The sequence below is a fragment of the Athene noctua genome, chromosome Z, assembly GCF_965140245.1.
Source record: "Athene noctua chromosome Z, bAthNoc1.hap1.1, whole genome shotgun sequence".
In the NCBI taxonomy this organism is placed as follows: Eukaryota; Metazoa; Chordata; class Aves; order Strigiformes; family Strigidae; genus Athene; species Athene noctua.
In genome coordinates this window covers 26,373,641-26,397,949 of record NC_134077.1, presented here as the reverse complement: position 1 = coordinate 26,397,949, position 24,309 = coordinate 26,373,641, and the positions used below count along the sequence as shown (strand labels likewise).

Genomic DNA, 24,309 nt, shown 5'->3' with positions numbered 1-24,309 from the left:
GCAGCGGGAGGGCGCGGGGCAGCCCCGGCCGTGCCAGGGCGCCCCGCGGGGTCAGGGGCCGGGCTGCGCTGGGCGGGGTGTCGCCCGCAGCGCAGCCCACCGCACCGCGGCCCGCCTCCTCCCCGGGCTATAAAAGCGCGCTCGGGGCATCTTGAGTTTCGTGCCGAGCTGCGGGCGTCGACCGGGGCAGTCAGCGTGCCTGGGCGAGGAAGATGCTGCCGATTGGGAAGACCAAGAAACAGGGCAAAAGGGTAATTCCCCCATCTCTCTCCCTGGCTCAGCCCCGGCCCCCTGCTCCCTGTGGGCCCCGTCCCCAGACACTGGCACCGCCCCGTGGGGTCGGGCGGTACGGAGAGGCAGCCCCGCACCGGTGCGGCGGGGAGCGGCGGCAGCCCCGCAGAGGCACCGGGCGGAGCTCGGCTCTGGGCCGGGCCGCGACCCCGCTGCGCCCGGCCGCCGCCTCTCCCGCCTCCTCGGCGATCTGCCCAGAGGCTCTCCTGGGGACCCGCTGCTGAACTGGCACAACTCGCCAACTGGGCGTGTTAACCTCCCAGTAAGGTAGGCGGTATTTCTGCAGGTAAGGTCCTATTGTGAAAAGCTAAAGTAAAGCCTTCATAATAACTATATTTACTCAGCATCGAGCCATTAAAGATATTTGGACACCGTTATAAGGTAGGTAATTAGGTTGATCTTAATGCTGTAACAGCTCATAGAATTTTTATTTCTCCAAGCACACAGGCTGCAGCCACCAAAGTTCAAACCCATTTTACTTAATATTTTTTGATACGCAAACTAAGCTGTGCTTGCAACACATTAAAACTGTCAATATTTTAAGCATAAACCATCATTGGATGGGATCTCTGTCTCCAGCATCCTGCCAACTCTATTTAAAAGCCCCAAATTGCTCTCCTCTTGATTTATATGACTGAATACCAACAGTGTTTGTAATATGAGCGCAGCATCCAATATATGCATGTCCTTTGCACCCTCATTTAGCTAAAGAATTAAGCCAGTATAAAAAGTTAACCAAGCATCAGCCATTCTGGCCATTAAGGCAAACATATGAGCAACATCTAAATCAAACTCTCTTGACATATACCAGTGCTGCTACTTGTGATGGTCAGTGAAATCATGTATTCTGTCTACCGTTTAGGCCACTGTTATCATTAATAGGATGCTTCTTACTCAGAACTGGTTTTACTTGTTTTATATGTAGCATATAAGTCTGGAATTAGAGAACAGAAGGATATGGGAAGAAGTCTCTGAGCTCTAGACCTTTCAGGTAGATCAGTAATAAAGGAGGTGGGAAGGTATTTGTTCTGCTTTCTATTTTTTGGCACATACTCATGCTGTGACTGTAGAAGCCAGCAGAGGAACTCTTAAAACTCGTTTTGGAGTGTCAGAAAGCAGCATTCTTTATTGCAGCGCTGAACACACACGCGAATGACTTCTCAAAGGTGAGCGACACCCAGATCTATGAGCAGCAGTTTATACAGTGAGATTATGCATATTCATAACTTTTCCGAGAAATTAGTTACATATGCATTAGATTTCCTGGAACCAATTACACTATCTGTATCCTAATTACACATGCGCTTTCTTGCTGTGTGGTGGTCTTGAGGGGTCCCTGGGGATCGTTGGTAGTCTTCCTCACCGTGTCTGCTGGTTGACCTCTGTGGTCATGCACGCTCACAAAGGTCTGTTTAGGAGGTGGTGTGCAGCTGTGTTGTATCCTGAGCTGGTTTGTTTTAATTTGACCTGTCCTTGTTCCTGTTATCTTCAAGAATAGGCCCCAACTGTCTTATTTATTTGTCTTATCTTCAAACCCCTTTCTTCTTAATAAAAGGACCAACCTTCATCTGTGTCTGTACATTGCAGAAGCTACATTGACATTCATCTACTTTTTTTTTCTCAGTAAAAAAAAAAAAATCTTTAGCAAGACGAAAAAGAAAAATGTTAGTAAAGTGTTTTGGCTTACGATGCCACCTAACTTCAGACACCTAGCAGAAGGCAGTTGTCGTTAAGTTCCCCCTACAGGGAATGGACAGAGGTAGGCTTTCTCTTGGCAGCTCACTTAAGATCTGAATAGTTTTGAGATCTTTTTTTATATAGGTAGACCAAGTAGGCTTTTTGCTTACATGCTTCAGTAACATTCCTAGCAATGGTTGAGGAAATACCTTCATACAGATATCTGCACTCTTTCCATGGATAAATGTATGGACTATGTGGTGCAATTTCATTCATGGTAGCAGAAGTAGAGCAGTGAAAATATGTCTCAAAAAACTCTCAGTTAGCTTTTTACACGTAGTATTTCTTCTTATTTAATACCAGATATGTGTATTACAGGACACCTGACAGTACACTTGTGATCTGGATTAGACATGAGCACACAGCTGTAGGTATCTGGGGCAGAACAAAACAATGTTCCTGCTGAATTTAGGCTACCTATATGCTGGTTGAACCAATGGTATTTTACCCAGTAGAGATAAAGTTAAAATGGTGTGAAGGAATGATATTGGACTTCTAATAAAGTTTGCAAAAAACATTTCCATTATAAGTCAATCAAGTAAGTTTATATTAAGTACTTTGTGCTTTATAGTTATGTCACCTGCTATTACATGCCCTGATGCTAGGTTTAATATATCATAATAAGATGCTGTGGTCTGTTGAGTCATGGCTTACGTTGCTTCTGTCTGTCAAAAGTGAAGATTATTTAAAAATGCAGCTTAAAAAAGCTGGAACTGTGAAAGAAAACTGCTGTTAAATCCTAGAAGTGACTGATTAAAACAAAAAGTCTTTGTTTGCTGTGGTGCATTTAAATATAATATCGGTAGATGATGTCAACATGTATCTATTACTTAATGTTCAGTTAACAAGCAATGACTGAGGCTGCTTGTATGTTAAAGATTTTTTTTTCTTCTGTGCTCCTGTTCTCTGCATATTAAACTTCTGAAGCAGGCTCTGTCTTGTCACAGATGAGTGGAATGTACCCCACTCAAAAGAGAGAAGCAAGAATATATTTTATTGAGGTAAAATAATGATTTGACAAAGTTCAACAGATTCAGTGGAATTTAACAAAGTTTAACAGTGGTTTACCAAGGTTCAGTTAAGTTTGATGGCAAGGTTCACCTTATTCATTATTGTATGGAAGAAAAACATAAAAGAAAATTGAGTTAGAATCAAGTTAGAATGATTCACACACAGTCTGGAGACACAAAGTGTAAGGAAGACCCTCCTGTTGAGTCATGAAGTTTGGAGTCGATCTTCTTGCCTTCTAAACTACTTAAGGAGCCTAGGTGCATCTAGGTCCGATCTTAGTCTCAGACTTGGAAAACAGCTTAATGTCTAATGGAATTACCTATACAAAGTTTATAATAATTAATGTTGAGTAACTACATGGATTAGTCATGTTTTGTTAGTATTACTTCAGCATGCTATCAGTCACACTGAGGATCTGTTGCAAATAAGGGGTTTCTCCACCTTGTGCAAGGCTCTCTTAATGTCAGGTAAGGAATCTCAAACTTTGAGAGGCATCCCTGCTCAAGAGAGTTACCTGGTGTGCAGTTCAGTTGCAGTTCAGGGAGAACTCAAACTGGGGTCATCCAAAGATCTGTCAGTAAAAGGTCTCTCTGCCTCGGGGACCAATTTAGAGAGGCGTCCCAGCTCAAGGGGAGATTGCTGCCGTGCAGCCATGCTGCCTAGCAGGGAGAGCTCAAATGTGGCTCACTTAGGCTGTCATATTTATGGAATAAAGTGATTGGCTCACAGTCAAATTGCATACAATGGGAAAAGTATGCACAAGAATCCTTATATCCAGTCCTTATCCGTTGTTCCTTGATAAATGGGTCTTAGGAAAGCTACCTGCTATTCATGCATTAATTGCATGATACATGTTCCATGCGCATATGCATGGATGCTCACTGTGTCACTCTGTTCTTTTGTGGGTATTTGTGGGGAGCGGGCAGAGGAATCTGGGTCTCTTGGATGCCTTTCCCGGGCCCCATTTGAGGCATTCTGTTACAACTCTAAATTAGTTATTTGCAAACACAGTCTTTACAAAGCCTCTTGACATCTGCACTTAGAACAGAATTGCTGTAATAAGCAGGACTGGTAAACTCACTGAAAATTACTGAGTTTATGAGATTGAGTATTGCTGATTGAGTTTTGTCCTGGTCCTGCTGAAATAAAGCAAAAAGCTTTCACCTTTAATAAAGTTATGAAGTTTGTTGGGTCAATATTTTGGCAAGCTCACAATGTGCAATGGAATGTGATGCAGGGATTTGCAAGCCAACACTTGGCCAGGCTCATGTATGTGCACAGCAGCACTGTACAGAGGAATCCTGCCACCTTGCTGCCATGTCAGTGCCTGAAGCCAAAATTGCCAACCCTCTCAGCCAGGCTTTGTGGCCTCCAAGTAGCCTTACAGTGCTGTGTTTGGTACTAGAACTGGCATAGTTGGCACAGGACTCCTTCTTGTTGGAAAGGCATACTCTCATCCCACCTAAAGGGCTGTGCTGAGACATCACAAGTGTTTGCCTTTCCTAGATGTATGGTGTGAAATAATTGAATTAATGAATTGTTAACCTTTCATCCTGCTTTTTTTTTCAGGGTATTCTAGAGCGCTTAGATGCTGGAGAAATTGTGATTGGAGATGGAGGATTTGTCTTTGCTCTTGAAAAGAGAGGATATGTAAAAGCTGGGCCTTGGACTCCTGAAGCAACTGTAGAACACCCAGAAGCAGGTCAGTTTTACTGGGAAATGGTAATCCTGTAATGAATGTAAACATGGTTGGCTAAATAGTAAATATATAGGAACTTGTAGTAGTTTTTTTAATAGAAGTGTTCCTTGATACTTCAGAGTTACACCATTAAGAACAGTTTAAGACTGTGCAGACCAAATGCTCATCTTACCCCTTCTTCTGGCTCTAATACTGGCCAAAAGCAGTTGGCTAGGTAAGAACATGAGTAGTGCATATAGTGACACCTCTCCAGAATGTGGTCTCAGTCTTCAGTAATTTGCAGCACAGGTATTTTTGACCCAGATATGGTATCTTTGTATTTAATAACATTCAGTGATTTCTCTCTCATGGACTTGTCAGTCTGTCCTTCAGCTGATATAAAGCTTATTATTTAAAACAATGTGAAAAAGAATTCTGCAGTTAACTATCTGTGTTGTTGTGTTCTAGTTATTCTGTGACTTTTGTGTTGTTATAAATTAATATAGCTTGTTTATTAATTCTTTCAGGAAAATAGCTTTTAATAAACAATGGAATGGAAGAGGAATATTTAACATATTTTGCTCCACTGTGAAATGGGGAATGATAAACCTCATAAGAGTCTAAGAACTGCAAAAAACATTTAATGGAGTAATTCTCTTAAAGAGGACAGAGACAAAATGAGCAATCATTCCAAGTCTTCCAGCATAAAGATTATAGTGTTTAGCATAAATAGTGCAAAAGCAGATGGTATTATCTATTTATGTATGCTTCATTACAAGAAAGCATTTGCCCTAGTAATATCATGCACACTAATCCCACATGCCAATTCGGAATATCCTTGGGAAAAAAAATTTCTTTGTTCTAAGTGTTTGCCCTTCCAAATTAGTCTTTTTCCTCTATACATGGGAAGAAGGAATAGGAGAAGGAGATCTTAGCCCTCTCTATTACATTGCTTTATACATTTGCTTGCCTGTTTATTCACCGTAATCCTTCTCAGCCTTCAAGTGTGTCACTTCAAGTGTAGCATGCTGACTTAGGGCCATGGACATCCTTGGATAATGCAGAACTCCAGCAAAGGTTTAAAGGGTGATGACCTAATTTGCTGACTCTCATCTCCCAAAAAGTTGGGTGGGAGTGTTGATCTGTTTGAGGGTAGAGAGGCTCTGCAGAGAGACCTGGACAGGCTGGAGCCGTGGGCTGAGGCCAACTGGAGGAGTTTCAATAAGGCCAAATGCCGGGGGCTGCCCTTGGGCCACAACAACCCCCAGCAGCGCTACAGGCTTGGGGAGGAGTGGCTGGAGAGCTGCCAGTCAGAGAGGGACCTGGGGGTGTTGATTGACAGCTGGCTGAACAGGAGCCAGCAGTGTGCCCAGGGGGCCAAGAAGGCCAATGGCATCCTGGCTTGTGTCAGCAATAGCGTGGCCAGCAGGGACAGGGAAGGGATCTGACCCCTGTACTCGGCACTGCTGAGGCCGCCCCTCGATTCCTGTGTTCAGTTTTGGGCCCCTCACTACACAAAGGACATTGAATGACTCGAGCGTGTCCAGAGAAGGGCAACGGAGCTGGTGCAGGGTCTGGAGCACAGGTCGTACCAGGAGCGGCTGAGGGAACTGGGGGCATTTAGTCTGGAGAAGAGGAGGCTGAGGAGAGACCTCATCGCCCTCTACAGCTCCCTGAAAGGAGGGTGCAGAGAGCTGGGTTTGAGCCTCTTTAGCCTAGTAGAAAGTGACAGGACAAGAGGGAATGACCTCAAGTTGTGTCAGGGAAAGTTCAGACTAGATATTAGGAAGCATTTCTTTCCAGAAGGGGTTGTCAGGTGTTGGAATGGGCTGCCCAGGGAGGTGGTGGAGTCCCCATCCCTGGAGGTGTTCAAGAGTTGGGTCGACATAGCACTGAGGGATATGGTGTAGTTGAGAACTGTTAGTGTTGGGTTGATGGTTAAACTGGATGATCTTTGAGATCTTTTCCAACCTAGAGAATTCTGTGATTCTGTGAAAAGACTTCCCATCACCACTTTCTCTGTTTCTCTCCACCTCTACCTTTGTCTGCTCTACACATTCCATCCTACAAATCATAGCACTTATCCCTTGGTCTTTATTTCCCCTTTGCTTACTTATTTTGCACATCAGAAGCCCTTGACCATGTGTCCTTTTGGGAAGTGCAGGTCTCAGTCCATGGAGAATGCAAGACACCGCCTTACATAGGGGTAATTGCAGATGGCTTAAATTGGCACACAGATTTGCTTTAAAGAAGTCATCACTGGTCATAGATTAGAATTTGGCTTTCTAAGAATTGCTGCTGATTTGCTAGAACATATTGCTCATGGCTGTAACATAGAAAATTTTATAAGCTTTTACGCTATTTATAAATACAGGCTTCACTGGAAATGTGTTCATTTCTTTTCATGCAGTGTGCTGCCTCCCCTCCGTTACTGCTTTTTGCTTCTGCATGCTCAGGAGTCATGTTACTTTGAAAGCAGGTGTAAAGAACAGAAGGAGCAACTGGCTGAGCCAGCTGGTGTAAGAACCATACAACTACCAGACCTTCTTGTCTTTGTAAGGAAGGAGGGTAAAGGAAGGAGATTCTGAGAATGCAGCAAGGAAGGGCGAGGGGGAAGAGTGAGTTGAAGGCCGTTATCTCCATTACAAGAGAGGAGTTTTGCCAGACTGACAAGTTTAGAAATGAGATCTAAATATTTCTTCTGAGCCAGATCAGGTTTTGCTTTGTAGTGAGCAATATGCATCATCACTTAATGCCCGTAGCTCCTGTTATCTTAAGTCTGTGTCTTTTGTGAAATATCCAACTCATGGTGGATCGAAATGAAAACTCAGTATTATACATCTGACTCCTAAAATGCATCAAACTGTTAGTAATTGTTTAGCCTCATATGTGGCTGTTATCCTGATTTCTCAAATGCTGGAGGAAAACACAGCTTCAGTAACATACTGAAAGCAAAACAAGAAGAAAGTAATAGAGTGGTTTGCATTTTTGATAGTGCAGACTGCCGTGGGTGTTATAAGAGTAGCAGTTTATTCTACTGGTAAACATGTTTTGCCTGGGGTTGAATGAGATTCATGATGATACTTATAACACTATTCTTTCCCTCAAAATGTAGATCCATTAAAGTCTCCTGTTCACATACCTGATAGTTTGGGATATGAAGTTCCTTATGTGTGTTAATGTTTCATTTGTCTACCTATGTCACCATCCTTCACATAAGTCCCAGGTATTCTTCTAGGAATGCAAGAACCATATTTAAAGAGTACTAACTATGGGAGTAAACAAATCTCATTTATTATGGAAATATCAGAGAGCATTTGTGAAAATACTTGCGGATTCTTTTTTCCCTTTCCCACTTCCTGACTAGTTTTCATCAATGATTTCTCACTGGTGAAAAGCTAGTCAGGATGATTTCTTATTTCTGCCCACAGAACACTAGAAACATAGAGAGACAGGCCTTTTAGACTGTTTTAATGCTGTAGGGAAAAGAATACTGATTGTACTAGGAATGTTTAGACTGTATGTGAAGATGGTAAGACTGAAATTTGATCCTGGTAGTTCAGGCAGATTCCAGGGACTTTTTGAACTCTAGCTACAGGTTGTAATAATCTATGTTCCTGGGTAGGTCTTAATGACTGCTGGGAAAAGAAGCATTGTGTTAAATCACAGCATGGTTACCCAAGGCTGTAATTAGAAATGAATTACTGTACTAGTAGAGAAAAACAAGGGACATGACACTGTTCCTTCAATGAAAGCAGACATGCTTGCATGTATGCAGATTGACTCTTGCTACTCAAACTGCTGTTTGAGCTTCTCTGGCATACAAGGTTGTGTTTATTGCAGCTGAAGGGATCTTATTCTCATGACAGATTCACACATTTCACTAATGAGAAAGGTCGCCCTGTAGAGAGTGAGGTGTGATAAAGCAGGACTTCAGGAAAACTTTTCCAAACACCTGTCACAGAAACTGCACTGTTCTTGTGTCTGTGTATGCTATCTATCATAATAAATTATTCCTGTATTTGCTATAAGCTGTTGAGCATTTCAACTCTGTTTTACATGATCAATAGTGTTCTAAAAATTATTATAATTGTTGTTCTGTGGGTATACATATAAAAGCAATTGTCACTCCTCTTTTGTTCCTGCTGTGATGATTGCAGTGTACTGCTTACAGCGATGAAGGCAGAACTACCATTACAGAGCCTGCTCACAAAGTCTTAATGTGGGAAACCTGCCCATTAAAAGTACTGCCAACCTTTCCTTCAAAAGAAGTGTTGGCTTGTAGTAAAACCATCACGTGCTGACTTATGAAAAGAATTGTCTGTGTTGAGTCACTTTTCTAGAGCAAAAAATAATCTTCTAATTAAAAGTGTATTTAGCAAAGTAGAGCTTTTCTTTTGACTGACCGGACTCAGCTAGAGTTTTGTAGCGGAAGAAAACTAGAAAATACAAAATAGAGGTAATGAAACACCATATTCTTCCATACAAATATCATCTTGCCCCTTAATTTGTTATCACAATACTTTCTTCTGTCTTCTTTTTCATAGTCAAGAAGCTAAGAAAATACAGCTTTTTCATTTGCTGATTTTCTTGTCTGGTATTCCTTGTTATGCTTTCATGTTCTTTAGTCAGATGTCTTCGTTCCCTTCCTGAATCACTATGCAGTTCTATAAAATGAAATTGGAAGGTCTGAAAGACTGCAGAAAGCAAAGGATAGGCAAGGTGGCATGCAAAACTGAATCTGCTAAGAAACTCAGTAGACATCTTCAGTAATTCTTAGCAGAGGATAACTAAGGAGAAAGTTCTCTACCTAATGTAGAAAAGAAAGAAATTCTATGCAGACTGGAGTAGTGCTTCTACTCTCTTTAATGGGTCTTCTAGTAAATACAGTATCACTTATTTTACAGTAACATTACTTCAATAAACATTTTATTTTTGGGATAACAACAGTAGTAACTATACCAAACATCTCTTCTTTGTCTCTTTTAATTCTTTGCAGTTCGTCAGCTTCACCGGGAATTCCTTAGAGCTGGATCCAATGTTCTGCAGACATTCACCTTTTATGCCAGTGAGGACAAACTAGAGAACAGGGGCAATTATGTAGCTGAGAAAATAAGCGTAAGTAAAACTCTGTTTTGATGGAGATATGAAATAAATGGATCAATTTCAGAAGGTTTAGTGGAGAGATTATCAAGTACTTTCACATTTTGTCATAATATTTTTGGCTGTATTTTGAGAACCAAAGAATGAGATGATGCCATTTCAGGGTTTGAAATAGCAAGAAAGACAAGGTTAAAGAATGCTCACATCGTAGTTTTCTCATCTGAAAAGATTAGTTTACTGGAGTTTTGATACAAAGAATATAGAGAGGACTAAATGCACAGAGAGAAAAATCATTGAAAAAAATGAAATGCTTTAGCATCCAGAGAAACGGATCAACTGCAAAAATGGTGAAGAATCCTAGGGAATAATGAGTGACTAAGTCTAAGGAGAAAGGAGTGCTTTTTAGAACCATGTTTTCAATAAAATAACAACTAAAAAATCCAAGATATATGCTGTGGTCAATATTCCTCTTCTCATGTGTAAGGGCAACCTGTTACAGCAACAGGAGTACCATCTTGGTGTTTTCTTACACAAAGGAGTTGTAGGATGTTGGGTGTGTTCACTAGATGTAGGCCCCAGCTCCACTGGGACTCCTGGCACAAACATTTCTACATAGCTCCTTTGAGACTAGGAGGTTTGCCATTAAGTGTTTTCTTTGGTCCTATTGCCTATTTCAACGTCTGCAAAATAGAGAAGATTCGATAGGGGCAGGGAGGAAGGAATCTCTGTGTGTCTGTGAGGATATTCCAAGTTAGAAATTTGAATGATCTGGACACTAAGGAAACACTTGAGGCTTAATTAAGAGGCCTTATCAAAATGTCATATGACCAAATTTATCTGAAGTGCTGTATCTTTACATTCAGTACATGCAACATGGAAAAGCCTGAAGTGGTAGTCCCAGAAACACAGTGCCTCTGGAACAAGGCATGCTGCAACTCTTGCTGCTATGCAAAATTACAAGAAGAGCTGGGAGAGCACCTGCTATTGGGAATGCATTGCAGAAAAGCTTTCAAGATTGATTTTCTGCCAGTTCTAGAAGCAGGTTCCCCCAGGCTTAAAGTGGTTTATGACTCCCAGAGTTCCCAAATATCTACCTGAGCACAAGCGCTAATAGAAGACAATCTGTCAGCGACAGCCTTAAAAATCAGCTGGGTCTTTTGAGGCAGCCGTGTAACTTCAGCTGAGAGAAACCTATGCAGATTCTAAGTAGTCCATGGGCTGCAGAGAAACCTGCTCTAATCAGTACTTGCTATCTGTCTCAAATAATGATTCTTTTTCCAAAATCTTTTTTTCCCAGCTTAACGTCTTTTTCACAAGCTATTCTAGTCATCCCCATTTAGGTATAGGGGGAATGTTTCTTTCAGTCTAGGTGCTTAATTAATCGTGTATAGTGATAAGTTTCCCTTTACTATTCTTAAATTGGTAACTTTAACAGCAGATAATTAATTATACACTTTTAATGCCTTAACTCTGTATGATTATTATATCTTAAATTTTGAAAGTTATCAAAATACTAAAACATGTTTTTTAAACATTTTTAAAAATTAAAATTGAAATTACTACATATTTTCTTTTCCATGCTCAAAATGTCAGAATAAAAGCATACACCTAAGGCTAACTCATTTTCTAATAGGCAAAGAAAACTCTACTTTACACCAAATGTTTGCTTTTTATAGACTATTTGTGTAAGGTGTACTAAAGGTAATATGTTTCTGTAGTATTTGATAGTATGATAACTTACAAGGTGGCAAGAAATTTGTTTCCTAATATTTGATATATTTTTGAAGGATACTGATCTTCCTAATGGATATGATTTTTAAAATCCATTTAAATTATAAAAGAATGTGAAGAAGACATTATGGCTTTTGACTCTTTTTGTCCTTTCTGTGCTCTGAAATTATATGCATATCTCTGACCTCATAAAACTGTCATAATCTATATTCGCACAGTGCCAGAAAGTGAATGAAGCAGCTTGTGACATTGCAAGAGAAGTGGCTAGTGAAGGTGATGCTTTAGTGGCTGGAGGAGTTAGTCAAACACCATCATACTTAAGCTGCAAGGATAAAGCAGAAGTTAAAGCAGCCTTTCGAAAGCAACTAGATGTCTTTATGAAGAAGAATGTGGACTTCCTAATTGCAGAGGTAAGTCTGTAGAAAAGTACATGCCTTCAGCTGGCACAGCGTTAACTTCAAGATGTTTAGTCTGCTTTAGGGAGTACAAGTATATGTTGCTTCCTCCTTTAAATTTTTCTGTCATGCTTTTATGCCAGTAGTATTGGGTATTTCTCTACATGTCCAGCAGCATCTGCAGGCGTCCTAGAATAGGACCTTGAAACCTAAATTTCTACCTTAGTCAAATCAAATTCTTCACAGGTACAAAGAAGGTAGATAAATGTGATCTTGACTAGTTCCTGTTTCCTCCTGTACACTGTAAGCAATCAACCTAAGGTAACTTTTCTAGATTAAAATAGTTCTTTGGGGATAAATCCCCACTTAACCTTCTGTACGGGCATTCTTATTCTGAAACGAGTATCATTATTTTGTATTTAGTTTTACTTACTAACTTTTAAAACTCATTTTTAAACTGTGTGGTCAGTGAACTCAATTGAATTCTGTTAGTGTAAATCAGAAAAGAATCAAGTCATTGTATTGCTGGTTTATTTGGGGTCTGGATTAATGTGTTTATGCTTCATCTCCAAGAAAAAAAAGTAGTCTAATTTTAATTTATTTCAGTATTTTGAACATGTTGAAGAGGCTGTTTGGGCAGTTGAAGTTCTGAAAGAATCTGGAAAGCCAGTTGCAGCTACGATGTGCATTGGTCCAGAAGGAGACATGCACGGTGTGCCCCCTGGACAATGTGCTGTCCAGCTGGTAAAGGCTGGTAAGAATCTGTTTTAATATGCCCTTTAAAAGTACGGAACAAAGTAAAGCCCTTAGGTATTGAGATAATCCCAAGTAGGCAGCCTCCCAGTTATATGTATTAAAAGTTTTGACCCTGTAGAAATTTTTTTTGTTGCTTTATTAGAGAGGTGTTGTAAAAAATGTATGAAAATGCAGCTGTAAAATTCTTGTTTACCAGGATGGTATTGGGAGCAATAGCCGCAGGCAGCTGAATAGAGCAAAATCCTATACCTACTCAAATTTGGTTACAGAGCCAACCCCAACTTCTGAAAACATAAGCAGAATCCAAAGCCACCTTTGATTCTCTGCTTGTCGTCTTAGAAATGTATGGAGCACAGTTCAAACCCAGAATGAGAGAATAACAGGATGAAAAAATTAATCTTTTTGCTTATCAAAGGCTGTGTTTTCTGCAGGACAAGGGGAAGGACAGAAGAAGTTAATCAGGGGCATGATGAATGATGGTACAGGGGTTTATTATATCTGTTCTGAACTACTCTTTTCCTTTGGAGCTAGAGTTGAAATCCAAACGCAGAATCTGTTAGGAATCTGCTAGCTATTTGCATATGTGGCTGTACATAATTAGTCTTTACTGATGAAGCACTGATAAGAAAAGCAACTGTATGAGGGTGGGAGGTGTGATTTATCATCAGGAAGGTAAATAAGAGTACAACTGAGATGTAGATGGAATGACCAACCTCAGGAGAGTTGAGGCTGGCTTCAGCTCAACCATAATGCTGGTGTAAAGATGGACTGCTCTGCTTCTTGAGTGCTTTGGCTAAAAACTTGCACCTCACTTCCTGAGGAGATGTGACTTAAAGTTATTTTCCTCCTCCTAGGTGCTTCTATTGTTGGAGTCAACTGCCATTTTGATCCAGATATTTCCCTGGAAACTGTGAAACTGATGAAAGAGGGCTTGCAGGCTGCTAAACTGAAAGCCCACCTTATGTCCCAGCCACTTGCTTTCCATACCCCTGATTGTGGAAAGCAGGGTTTTATTGATCTTCCAGAATTTCCCTTTGGTAAGACAAGGATATTTCTGTTTATTTTTTTTATAATTGTCTGTTCCTTTTTCCCAGCTTTTAGTAAAGCTGAAGTTGCAATGTGTCCTTCTGTACAATAGGATGGGTCCCAGTTATCCTGTCTGGAATTTTCTGTAGGGCAACTGCAGTGTAATGTTAGATTAAAAATCATCCACATAGAGTACTTCAGTAGTATCACCACATGTGACTGAAAGTGAAATTATGATGAAAAGTTCCACAACCTAAACTTAGTTTAAAAACTTAGTTCTTTCTCATGCTATAGAACCATGTGCAGGACAGATATAAACAGTCCAAAGAAATGAACAAGAGCAAATACACTAAAAAACCCCCAGTGTTTTGGGTTTACATCTATCCCACAAGCTCTATAATGTTTACCTGCATAAGGATTTAATGTACAGTGCACATGCAGATCTGGATATAGGTGCATGATTATTGCACTCACAATGGTTCAGTCTTGCAAGTGTAACTGACTAATAATGAGATTAGAGAGAAACCAGAAGAGGGAATATTCTTTGATGTTGCTAACAAATGGATTAGCAGTTTGGAGATGGATTCATCATATGTATGCTCAGGAGAAAGTCTACAAAGACTGAAAGATTCATCCACTTTATGTGTATATAAGGCTTGTGTATTTAGGGCTTATTTCCACTTGGGATGCAGAAGATCACATCCCTTTAAAATAAGAGGACAAAAATCAGCCTAAACATTTTAAAATTGATTAGAAAAATGCTTTCATTTTCGAGCATCACAGACTCCTCAAAATCAGATTATAAAATAAAATATTAAAACATTTTAAACTTGACTTTTTAGCAAAAAAATTGAGAGATAGATGTGATTTTCCAAAATATTTTTTAATTCCTGTCTTTACATAAACGGATGGTAGAGCATAAAGCATGAGCCTGAGGCATTCATTAAATGATAATAACATGTCTGAGTTCTGAAGATATTCTGGGATGTTTAAAAGTGTTAACTCATTTATGCTATTCATTCCTTTGTATAACTCCTCTGATTGCAAGCAAAAAAAGAATGTACGCAGTAAGTAATGAAGTGAATTGAAGGACTCACTCTTTGGTTTGTTATGGTTCTTGGCTTGTATGTTATAAGCACTCTGTATGAGATTTCAGCTTTCAGAAATTTCATGAGTCAATTGGAGAAGTCTGGTTCTGTGAATGTTTTCAGTACTCAGGAGTGACTGATCACTTGATGGCAGAGAGCAGTTTGGCAAATCATTGTTAAATTGACCCAGTTAACTCTGTTTTCTTGTGGAAGGCAATATGCACAAAGAGGTTTTTAAGTATTTGAAGTGTACATAACCTCTGTACAGGCCAACAAGATCTCAGTTTCTAGGAAAGTGATGGTTATTTTTTATTGGCAAACTCCAGCATCTAGATGCCAGCAGTATTTATTTCTCTGTAAAACTTTTTCCAGCTTTCTGTGTTTTCCCTATGTGTTACTGCAACTGCTCTGAAGTGTCACCAGTTAAGCAAGAACAATGTTTTAGAAAGAAATGTCCTGGTCAGTCAAAGCATACCTAATTATCTTAAGAGTAGATGTATAGAGGGCTAAATCTAGGAGCAGGTTACAATCTTCTCATCAAAAATTGCTGAAAACTTCAATCTATTTTTATTTTAAATGTTAACACAAACTGTTAAGCTATAGATAATTAATTCTGAATAAAACAAAGAAAAGAAATGCATTGACAGGCATGGAAAATAGAATATTAATCAGTTTGGGGAAGAGGAAAATCCCACAAAACATGAACTATGTGGCAACTTATTTTCAAAGAATACTTCCTTTCAATCAGAATGTTTCACCACATTTGTGGCTGGTTCTTATGGCAGGGTCTATCCCTGTTTCTTTAGAGAGGTTATGTTGTTTCTGTCTTTACACTCCTGAAGCACAAGGACTGATTCATAGAATCATAGAATGGTTTGGGTTGGAAAGAACCTTAAAGATCACCTAGTTCCAGCCCCCCTGCCATGGGCAGGGACACCTTCCACCAGATCAGGTCACTCAAAGCCCCGTCCAACCTGGCCTTGGACACTTCCAGGGAGGGGGCAGCCACAGCTTCTCTGGGAAACCTCTTCCAGGGTCTCACCACACTCACAGGAAAGACTTTATTCCTTACATCTAATATAAATCTACCCTCTTTCAGTTTTGGACTGTTACCCCTCATCCTATCACTGCACTCCCTGATAAAGAGTCCCTCCCTGTTTTTCCTGTAGGCCCCCCTTCAGTACTGGAAGGCCACTATAAGGTCTCCCCGCAGCCTTCTCTTTGCCAGGTTTAACAACCCCAGCTCTCTCAGGGAAGGTGCTCCAGCCCCTTGATCATCTTTGTGGCTGTCCTCTGGACTCACTCCAACAAGGTCCATGTCTTTCTTATGCTGGGGGCCCCAGAGTTGGATGCAGTACTCCAGGTACGGTTTCATGAGGGTGGACTAGAGGGTCAGAATCACGCTTCTTTTGATGAAGCTCAGGATACACTTTGGTTTGTGGGCTGTGAGTGCACATTGCTGACTCATATTCAGTTTTCCATCCACTAATACCCTCGAGTCCTTCTCTGCAGGGCTGCTCTCAATCCACTCATTGCCCAGCCTATATTTGTGCTTGGGATTGCCTCACCCATGTGCAGGACCTTGCACTTGGCCTTGCTGAACTTCATGAGGTTTGCATGGGCCCACCTCTCAAGTCTGTCCAAGTCCTAGATGCCAACCCTTCCCTCCAATGAGTCAGCTGCACCACACAGCTTGGTGTCGTTGGCAAACCAGCTGACGGTGCACTCAATCTCGCTGTCACTATTCCCAACAATGAAGTTAAATAATATTGTTCCCAGTATGGGCCTCTAAGGGATAACACTTGTCACTGGTCTACACCTGGACATCGAGCTATTGACTGCAATTCTTGGCGATCATCAAACCAATTCCTTACCCACCAAGTGGTCCTCCCATCAAATCCAGGTCTCTCCGTTTTAGATACAAGGATGTTGTACAAGACAGTGTCAAATGCTTTGCACAAGTCCAGGTGGATGATGTCAGTTGCTCTTCCTTTATCCACCAGTGCTGTAAACCCGTTGTAGAAGGCTACCACATTTGTCAGGCACAATTTGCCCTTAGTGAAGCCATGTTGGCTGTCACCAATCACCTCCGGGTTTTCCATGTGCCCTAGTGTAGTTTCCAGAGGATTTGCTCCATGATCTTGCTGGGCACAGAGGTAAGACTGACTGGCATGTAGTTCTCCGTGTCTTCCTTTGTTCCCTTTATAAAAATTAGGGTTATGTTTCCCGTTTTTCAGTCACTTGGAACTTCACCAGTTTGTCAAAACTTTTCAATTATGATGAAGAGTAGCTTAGCAACTTCATCTGCCAGTTTCCTCAGGACCCTTGGATGCATCTCATCAGGTCCCATGGATTGTGACAAGGTGGGTGATGGAGAAGATGGGGAGACAGTCTATACTGTTCCCCTGGAGTTGAGTTGCTTACACAAGTATAAATGGGATGCAACATGTTGCATTCTTGCTGTTGCAAAATTGATACAAAATGAGTATTAACTTTTAAATGAACATGAGAGGGAAATAATGAATTTGTGCTTCTGATGCATTCTCTCACATCTGCACGACCGTACACAAGCTTACTTTTATTTAAACAGCCTTCTAAGATAGCTTCATCTGGTTTTCCTTCAGATATTAGATCATCTACTTTTCCTTTGTTCAGTCTTTCCCTCTGAGTCTGGTAATTTTCTGTTTAGGAAAGAACATTTAATTTTTTTTCTTTTGATTTTTATTTTCTGAACCTGTCTCTTAACTGCCCATTGGAATTAGAGTAGATCTGCTTTGTATTACCTTCTTGCACGTTAGGCATTTCTGGGTAAGGACATAGGGAGAAGAATCCTACCTCTCTACTGTGTTGCTGGAGCCTTATTACCTCACCATGACTGCTTTGCTCAAAGGAGTGTTCAGTGCACAGACATCATGCTGCACTCACCAGATAACAGTGTCGGTTCATCTCCTGAAGATGTGCATAAAGAAGTGAGAGGATTTTTATTCCTTTATCCCTGCATTTTTATTCCTTAAAATTTCTTCGTCAGTCCCTGGTCTTTTCAGTTCTGCCACTCTTGTGCCTCCTTCTGATTGAGGTGTACTTTTCTTTGTTCCTTTCACTTCCTATTCCTTCCCTTCCACCAGTCCTTCCTCTCAGCTCTGTCATCCCTTCACTCTGCTCACAACCTGCAACAGGGTTCAGAATAAAGATTACATCCTAACATCTATATACAGAACTTGCCACAAGGAACCAGTGGTTTGAGGTAGCAAACTGCTTATGGCTGGGATTCTAAGTAAGGGATGGGCTAAGAAATAGCTACAGATCCCAGCTGTCAGTGAAACAAGTGGCTGCCACTAGCTAATCATGGAAAAAAAAGTTTAGTAAGCATTCCTGAGGAATAATGAGCAGGCTTATTTCTCTTGCAGGTAGGCTGCTACCTTCTCCTTTCACAGATAAGAATACTGTAATCAGATTTCTGAGATAGTGATTGTTTATTAGGAACTCTTTGGAAATGTGGATGTAACATTGAAAGAACCCCAATACTCCAGCTAAGAACTCTGGCAGAATGGCAAGCATGTGACTTACGGCTTGATCAGTCTCAGCAGGTATTAGGTGCTGTTTTGCAAGGCCGAAAAAGCTTACAACAAGCATATCTCAGCAGAGCATAGCGGAATCTGAAAGCTAGACTTCTGAAAGTTTGCATCATTAATTCTAGCTCAGGCAGTTCAAACATGTACATGTACAACTACAACAAATTTTGCAAACAGTGTGGAAGTGTTTCCACTGCGTGATTTCTTACTGAAAAATGTGCTAAATTTGAACATGATGGAAACCTAAAATATGAATGTCTTTGCAGGTCTGGAGCCAAGAATTGTAACCAGATGGGATATTCAAAAATATGCAAGAAAGGCCTATGATTTAGGAATTCGTTACATTGGAGGTTGCTGTGGATTTGAGCCATATCATATCCGAGCAATAGCTGAGGAGCTGGCTCCTGAAAGAGGATTTTTGCCAGAAGCTTCTGAGAAACATGGTAGCTGGGGTGATAGCCTGAGCATGCATACCAAACCATGGGTCAGAGCAAGGTATGTATATCTGACGTGGAAAGCACACCAACATACTCCTTGCAAAGGCTTATTATACTGCTCACAGAATCAGAATCATCTAAGTTGGAAAAGACCTTGGAGATCATCCAGTCCAACCATTGACCTAACACTGACTGTTCTCAACTACAACCAGATCCCTCAGTGCTGTGTCAACCCAACTCTTAAACACCTCCAGGGATGGGGACTCCACCACCAACCTGGGCAGCACATTCCATCACCTGACAACCCCTTCTGGAAAGAAATGCTTCCTAATATCCAGTCTGAACCTTCCCTGGCGCAACTTGAGGCCATTCCCTCTTGTCCTATCAGTTGTTACTTGGTTAAAGAGACTCATCCCCAGCTCTCTGCACCCTCCTTTCAGGGAGCTGTAGAGGGCGATGAGGTCTCCCCTCAGCCTCCTCTTCTCCAGACTAAACACCCCCAGTTCCCTCAGCCGCTCCCCGTACGACCTGTGCTCCAGACCCTGCACCAGCTCCGTTGCCCTTCTCTGGACACGCTCGAGTCATTCAATGTCCTTTGTGTAGTGAGGGGCCCAAAACTGAACACAGCCATCGAGGTGCGGCCTCCCCAGTGCCGAGTACAGGGGTCAGATCCCTTCCCTGTCCCTGCTGGCCACGCTATTGCTGACACAAGCCAGGATGCCATTGGCCTTCTTGGCCCCCTGGGCACACTGCTGGCTCCTGTTCAGCCGGCTGTCAATCAACACCCCCAGGTCCCTCTCTGACTGGCAGCTCTCCAGCCACTCCTCCCCAAGCCTGTAGCGCTGCTGGGGGTTGTTGTGGCCCAAGGGCAGCCCCCGGCATTTGGCCTTTTTGAAACTCCTCCAGTTGGCCTCAGCCCATGGCTCCAGCCTGTCCAGGTCTCTCTGCAGAGCCTCCCTACCCTCGAGCAGATCAACACTCCCACCCAACCTGGGGTCATCTGCAAACTGACTGAGGGTGCACTCGATCCCCTCGTCTAGATCATCAGTGAAGATGTTAAACAGGAGTGGCCCCAACACTGAGCCCTGGGGGACACCACTCGTGACCGGCCGCCAACTGGATTTAACTCCGTTCACCACAACTCTTTGGGCCCGGCCATCCAGCCAGTTTTTTACCCAGCAAAGCGTGTGCCCATCCAAATCACGAGCAGCCAGTTTCACCAGAATGCTGTGGGAAACGCTGTCAAAGGCCTTACTAAAATCCAGGTAGACAATATCCACAGCCTTTCCCTCATCCAATAAGCAGGTCGCCCTGTTGTAGGAGACGAGGTTTGTCAAGCAGGACCTGCCTTTCATAAACCCATGCTGACAGGGCCTGATCATCTCGTTGTCCCCCATGTGCTATGTGATGATACTCAGGATGAGCTGCTCCATCAGCTTCCCAGGCACCGAAGTCAAGCTGACAAGCCTGTAATTTCCCAGATCATCCTTCCAACCCTTCTTTTAGATGGGCGTCACATTGGCCAGTTTCCAATCTGTCAGGACCTCCCTGGTCAGCCAGGACTGCTGGTAAATGATGGAAAGTGGCCTGGCGAGCACCCCAGCCAGCTCCTTCAGCACCCTCGGTTGTATCCCATCTGGTCCCATAGACGTGTGTATGTCCGTGTGATGCAGCAGGTCACTGACTGTCTCCTCCTGGAATGTGGGGGGTGTCGCTGTCCCAGTCTGTCTTCTGGCTGAGGAGGCTGGATTCCCTCAGTACAATAGCCTTGTTATTAAAGACTGAGGCAAAGAAGGCATTAAGCACCCCAGCCTTTTCCTCATACTTGTTACCATGTTTCCTCCTGCGTCTAGCAGGGGATGGAGGCTCTCCCTGGTCTTTCTTTTGCTGTTGACATACTTACAGAAATATTTCTTGTTGTCTTTGGCTGCTGAAGCCAGATTCATTTCTAGCTGGGCTTTAGACCTCCTGATTTCTGCCTTGCATAGCCTCACAGCATCTTCGTAATTATTGTGAGTCACTAGCCCCTTCTTCTAAAGGCCATAAACTTCAGATGGGGTGATGTTCCCGGCACCTTTTTGCATTTCGAGGTCCTAAGGCCAGCCTGACCTTTCACAGGTGTTACCATGGTTACCAATCCATCAGTATCCCTTGCATCTTTGTTGTGCTGCATGTCTCCATCCCTTGCCTCCACTGAGACGGCAGGGTGAGGGTAGTCACTGGCACAACAGCCTGCAAATTCTGATAATCTACCCTGGGGCTTACATCTGGGAGTTCCAGTTTTGTCCCCTTCCCCCTTCAAGTCTAGTTTGAAGCTCTCTCAATGAGCCCAGCTAACTCTTGCCCCAAGATCCTTTTCCCTGTCTGGGACAGGTGCATCCCATCTGATGCCAAAAGGTCTGGCATCCTGTATACTGACCCATGATTGAAAAATCCAAAGCCCTGCTGGTAACACCAGTCTTGGACCCACAGGTTCATCTGTTGAGTTCTTCTGTAGTCTTCCTCATCCATCCCTGCAACTGAAGGGAAGGAGGAGAACACTATTTGTGCCCCTGGGCCCTTAACCAGTTTCCCCAAGGCCCTGAAATCCCTTTTCATTGATTTTGGGCTACTCCTGGTAATATTATTGCTACCTACCTGAAAAACAAAGGGAGGGTAGGTCTCAACAGAGTTGGGGAGTTTTGCCATGAGGTCATTGACCCGGGCCTCAGGGAGGCAGCAGACTTCCCAATGAAGTGGGTCCAGTCTGCGTATTGGGCCTTCAACACCCCTCAGAATGGAGTCACCCACTACAATAACCTTTCAGGGGTCCTTTTTAGAATTAGTTTTAATACGTGGTCTAGAGCGACCTGGCCTTAGTGGACCTTCATCTTCCTCCTTACTTGGCTCATTTTCTTCATCCTTCTCTGCTTCATTCACAAGTTCCAGAGCCCCATATCTGTTATGAATGGACATCATGGAACATGAGGGAGGTTGGGAGAGGATTTTCCTGCCTCCCCGAGCAGGGACCTGTTTCCAGCCTCCCCCATCTCTTAGGTCCCCTTCTTCTGCCTGGTACCAAGAGGGTGAGGGATCGCCTGCCTCGTTTGGAGCCTCCATTTGCTCCTTTTGCTTCAGGGGTGCCCAGGTGCTATTCCACCAATCAATTTCCTTTCGCACTCCTAATACTTCTTAATCTTTCAACCTTATCTCTGAGTTCCGCCACCAGGCTGAGCAGGTCACCCAGCTGATGGCAGCGCACACGGGTGCTGTCCCTGCTGCCCTCCGGCAGGACTGACAGGCTCGGGCACTCCCTGCAGCCCTGGACCTGCACCGCTGCACGTTTGTGTGGCAGCTCCGTCTGGGTCGCCACCTTCTTTCTGGTGGTGGTTTTGTCCCGAGTGGAGACCGGGTAGCTCAGTCTTCTCATGGAAAACGATGAGATGGCAACTCGCTAAGATAAAGATCTAGAGCCAGGAGAGCGACTATGCCTTGTCCACAATCCCTGCCTGCGCGAAGTGCCACCCCGCTCCCTGTTTGCCCGTCCTGGTCGCCGCTTCCCTGGGGGCCGCTCTTGTCTGTGAGGGGCGCGGGGCGTCGTCACTGCAGTCTCCGCCCACCCCGAGTCCCCTTGCCCTGTTCTCAGCGCACTCTTCCCGCTCAGGAGATGCGGCTTTAGGCTCTCCCCCTTCCCTGGGCTTCTGCCTTCTCGTTTCGCCACGGTTTTTTTGACGCTTTCAGAAGGGTCCCCTGCTGCTATCTTCGGCTTCGGAGGCCCTCTCCTTAGCAACGTGCAGCAGACTGGCTTAACTGATATGGAGGTCTAAATACCACTGGAAACGTTCTATGTGTTAATAATTTTGAAGAATTAAATCTGATCTGGAAACAGGGGAAGGGGTGAGGTAGCAGTAGGAGAGCTCCAGAAATTCTCATCCCTATTTAAAATAAAGATTTGGCCTGAATTAATGTGAAAGTAATTCATGAAAGTTAAGATCAAAAACTGACAGACTGCTGTAAAACAGTCCTTAATGGTGAGTGGTTTACAGTGTTCTTTTCAAGGATGAAAAGATACTTTTTAAGCATGTAGCACTTCATTGCATGCTTTCATTCATACTTCTGTATGTAAATATAAAGTCAGTCAGTGAAAGTGAGATGAATCTTTGCAACGGTCATTTAAGCCACCTTTTGTATTGTGAGGTGCTGGAAAAACCCTTGAATTTCCTTTTCCTTCTTCTTTAGGGCAAGAAAAGAATACTGGGAGAATCTGAAGCCAGCTTCAGGCAGGCCATACTGTCCTTCAATGTCAAAGCCAGATGGCTGGGGAGTGACCAAAGGAGCCAGGGAGCTGATGCAACAGAGAGAAGCAACAAGTGAACAACAACTGAAGGAGCTCTTCCAGAAACAGAAGTTCTAATCTACTTCAGCTGTGTAAATTGGGTAGACATTACAATGTGTAATGATCTATCTACAGACCATCTCATGCTTCACAAGAAAATCTGTGAAAATTAGTACCCTGTTGATTTACCTGTTAACACATAATGAAAGAGACAAAATGCAGAAAGAATATGATTACAGATTAAATATGTCAAACTTTGATAATAAAATTCTCTGGACAAATAGTTTAGAGAATACAGTCAGAAGGAGGTTTGGATTCTCATAATTGAGTTTCTGTTAGCTAGGTGCCATTGATTGGGTAGACACAGAAATACATGGAAAGTAATAATTGGCTCAGCTCATCTGTGGAAAGAGAAAAAGCCATCTATAAATATGGTATCAGTGGCTTCGCATTCCTTAGTTTCTTTTCAGTTTGGGATTATGTAGGAGCTTTCTCAGACCTCAGGATTTCTTAAGGACTGCCTCAGGGACACACAAACTGTTAATGCTTCACACACAGTTACAGTTGCTTTCTTGACTTCAAGAAAATAAAAGTAAACTGAAAAATGCATCTTAGAATCAAAAGATAAGGAGAATAAGATCATGCAGGAATTTCTTATATGCAGGAGAAAGGTTCAGAGAACTTTTAGGAAAGAAAAATGACAGGTAAATAACTCACTGGTTTTGTCTCAAGGTACGATGTCCACAGTATTTACTCCTCTGAAGACTAAAAGGCTTAAGAGATTATTCTGAAATTTTAAAAAATCAAATAAATGACAAGTAATATGATGGAATAGTATTATATTATCTTCACACCTTAAATCATAAGAGCTCAAAGAGAACAACATATCTCCAGTAAAGAATTAATTTTCAGATGATCCAGCTGGTTTCTGGATATCTCATTGGAAACACTTGGTTATCTCAAAATAGCACTTCAAAACTGAAACTTCCTAAAATATAACTCCTGTTTATAAGAGTAGTAGAACATTTCATGATTTTTTTTTAAGCTGGCTGATTCACTCTAGAATCTTAGCTCTAAGAAGACATAAAGAACCCTGTTAGGAAATAGATCAATCCCCCTAAGAAAACCCATGGACATTAGTACACTGAATTTGTTGAGAAGGGTTTTCT

General features: G+C 42.4%; 1 protein-coding gene across 1 annotated transcript; it reads left to right on the top strand.

Moving 5' to 3' along the window:
• The first annotated feature begins 142 nt into the window (after nucleotides 1-142).
• Nucleotides 143-23,942, top strand: LOC141973723 (betaine--homocysteine S-methyltransferase 1). Its single transcript, XM_074932577.1, has 8 exons — nucleotides 143-251; nucleotides 4,609-4,741; nucleotides 9,717-9,835; nucleotides 11,770-11,961; nucleotides 12,553-12,700; nucleotides 13,557-13,739; nucleotides 18,655-18,883; nucleotides 23,044-23,942. The coding sequence occupies exons 1-8, from the start codon at nucleotides 213-215 to the stop codon at nucleotides 23,216-23,218; spliced, it is 1,218 nt and encodes a 405-aa protein (XP_074788678.1). The 5' UTR covers nucleotides 143-212; the 3' UTR covers nucleotides 23,219-23,942.
• Nucleotides 23,943-24,309: the final 367 nt, after the last annotated feature.